The following is a 2644-nucleotide window of genomic DNA, read 5'->3' on the forward strand; positions in this document are numbered from 1 at the left end:
TTCTACATGCAAAGCAGATGCTCTGCCACTGAGCTATGGCCCTTTCCCCCAAAATATGGAATGTTCATTCATTTGTGTGACATCCTTACTCAGAGGCCACACTGATCTTCCCAGTTTTTGTATACGTGTCACCAAAGTGAGCACAAGTTATGTGCTGACATAGGTTGTTATGTGCCTTCAAGTCGATTATGACTTCTGGCAACCCTGTGAATCAGCGACCTCCAAGAGCCTCTGTCGTGAACCACCCTGTTCAGATCTTGTAAGTTCAGGTCTGTGGCTTCCTTTATGGAATCCATCCATCTCTTGTTTGGCCTTCCTCTTTTTCTACTCCCTTCTGTTTTTCCCAGCATTATTGTCTTTTCTAGTGAATCGTGTCTTCTCATTATGTGTCCAAAGTATGATTCATCATTTTAGCTTCTAGTGATAGTTCTGGTTTAATTTGTTCTAACACCCAATTATTGGTCTTTTTCGCAGTCCATGGTATGCGCAAAGCTCTCCTCCAACACCACATTTCAAATGAATTGATTTTTCTCTTCTCCGCTTTTTTCACTGTCCAACTTTCACAACCATACATAGAGATCGGGAATACCATGAATGATCCTGACTTTAGTGTTCAGTGATACATCTTTGCCTTTCCTTTTCTAGTTCTCTCATAGCTGCCCTCCCCAGTCCTAGCCTTCTTCTGATTTCTTGACTATTATCTCCAATTTGGTTAAAGACTGTGCTGAGTTACTAATAATCCTTGACAAGTTCCATGTCCTCATTGTCAACTTTGAAGTTACATAAATCTTCTGCTGTCAAAAAACCCCTTATAATAAACTCCCTTGAAACAAAGTGTTATTCTTATATAAACCTAAACAGAAACTTGCCTCTCCCTCTGTCCCTCCCTCCCCTTCCCATCTCTGATAAGAATATAAGAACATAAAAACATAAACTGCTGGATGTGGCCAGTGGCCCATCTAGTCCAACGTCTTCACTGTGGCCAACAAGATGTCTCAATGGGTCAGGATCTGAGCAGCTGAGCACAACAGCAGTCTCCCCTCCTGAGGTTTCCATCAACTGGCCTTCAGAAGCATATTGCCTCCAACAGTGGCAATATTTATACACCAAATAAATAAATCTAATTGCATGTCTAAAAGTTAGAGAGATTTTTAACAACAATTTTGATTTGTTTGAAAGTGCATTAGATTAATAATCAGAGCAATAAGGCGACTTTGCATCTTGAGGTTTCATCAATCTGCCGGTTTCCTAGACACTGCCAGACAATAGCAGCTACCACACAATTACTAGCTCCTATGTCCATTGTTGAGTATGCCAGTTTTCAGTTACCTTAGAGGAGACAGAGGTTTACATCTTTTAATGCTGATGCACAGTCTCAAGAATGAAGGTGCTGGTTTTTTTGTACTCTTGAAATACCAAGGCAATGTGCCCTTGAATCTTCGACACCATCCAGTTTGTGAAGTGTTGATTTTCCAAGAGTTAGTTTGAAATGGTCCATGAAAATGAAAAGAGTAAGTCTAGAGTCTTCAACACCCAAGCTGTGATTATCGACAATGGCTCTGGACTGTGCAAGGCCGGGGTCTCGGGAGAAGTTGGCCCACGACACGTCATTGCCTCTGTTCTTGGCTGCCCCAAAAGCAAATTATCGTTATCCAAAAACCGGCAAAAGGAATGCTATATAGGAGATGAAGCCCAGGACAGGCGCGAAATGTTGTCCTTGAGATATCCCATCGAGGGCGGCAGCGTTACTTCATGGGACGACATGGAAAAGATCTGGAAACACATCTATACCAAAGGGCTGAGAATGAAAGCGTTTGAGAGGCCTTTGCTCATGACGGAGTCACCTCTGAATCCCAAAGAAGACCGAGTCAAACTCACTCAGTTGATGTTTGAATGCTTTAAGGTGCCGGCCTTCTACCTCTCTATTCAAGCCATCCTATCTCTCTATGCTTCGGCACGCTATACTGGGATAGTGATGGACAGTGGCTTTGGGGTCAGCCACGCGGTGCCAGTATACGAGGGGTACTGTTTGCCCCACGCCGTTACCAGGTTGGATATTGGTGGCAGAGATATCACGGAGTTCTTGAGGGAACTGCTTCTGGAAAACAGACAATACTTCAGGAAATTTCCAGAAGGGAGCAACATTGTGGAAGACATCAAAGTGAAGCTGTGTTTCGTGGCCCTGGATGCCTACCATGAACAGAATAGGAGGTCTGAGGAATTTCCCAAGGAATATGAGCTCCCTGATGGTAACAAGATCAAAATTGGTGATGCCCTCTTCCTAGCGCCGGAGATCCTTTTCACACCCAGCAACATTAACAGAAACGGGCAAGGCCTTCACAAAATGATTGCCAAGAGCATCAAAAAATGTGACCCCAGCATCCAAAGCGTGCTCTACAGCAACGTATTGCTTTCTGGAGGTTCCTCTCTCTTTCCCCGATTAGACGAGAGGGTCTTCAAAGGGCTGGAAACTCAAGTCTCCCAAGGGGTTCCCATCAAGGTCATCGCGCCCCCAGATCGGTGGTTCTCGACATGGATCGGGGCCTCCATCATTACATCCCTGAGCACCTTCAAGCAGATGTGGGTCACCGCTGCCGACTACAGAGAGTTTGGACCCAACGTTGTCCTGAGAAAGTGCTTTTAA

The 2644-nt window shown here is 44.6% G+C and overlaps 1 protein-coding gene across 1 annotated transcript; it reads left to right on the forward strand.

Moving 5' to 3' along the window:
* Positions 1-1489: 1489 nt before the first annotated feature.
* On the forward strand, positions 1490-2644 carry LOC133372966 (actin-related protein T2-like). The gene has a single exon (XM_061602259.1). It carries the CDS (start codon positions 1490-1492, stop codon positions 2642-2644), a length of 1155 nt encoding a protein of 384 aa, XP_061458243.1.

This window comes from Rhineura floridana, chromosome 18 (assembly GCF_030035675.1).
Source record: "Rhineura floridana isolate rRhiFlo1 chromosome 18, rRhiFlo1.hap2, whole genome shotgun sequence".
In the NCBI taxonomy this organism is placed as follows: Eukaryota; Metazoa; Chordata; class Lepidosauria; order Squamata; family Rhineuridae; genus Rhineura; species Rhineura floridana.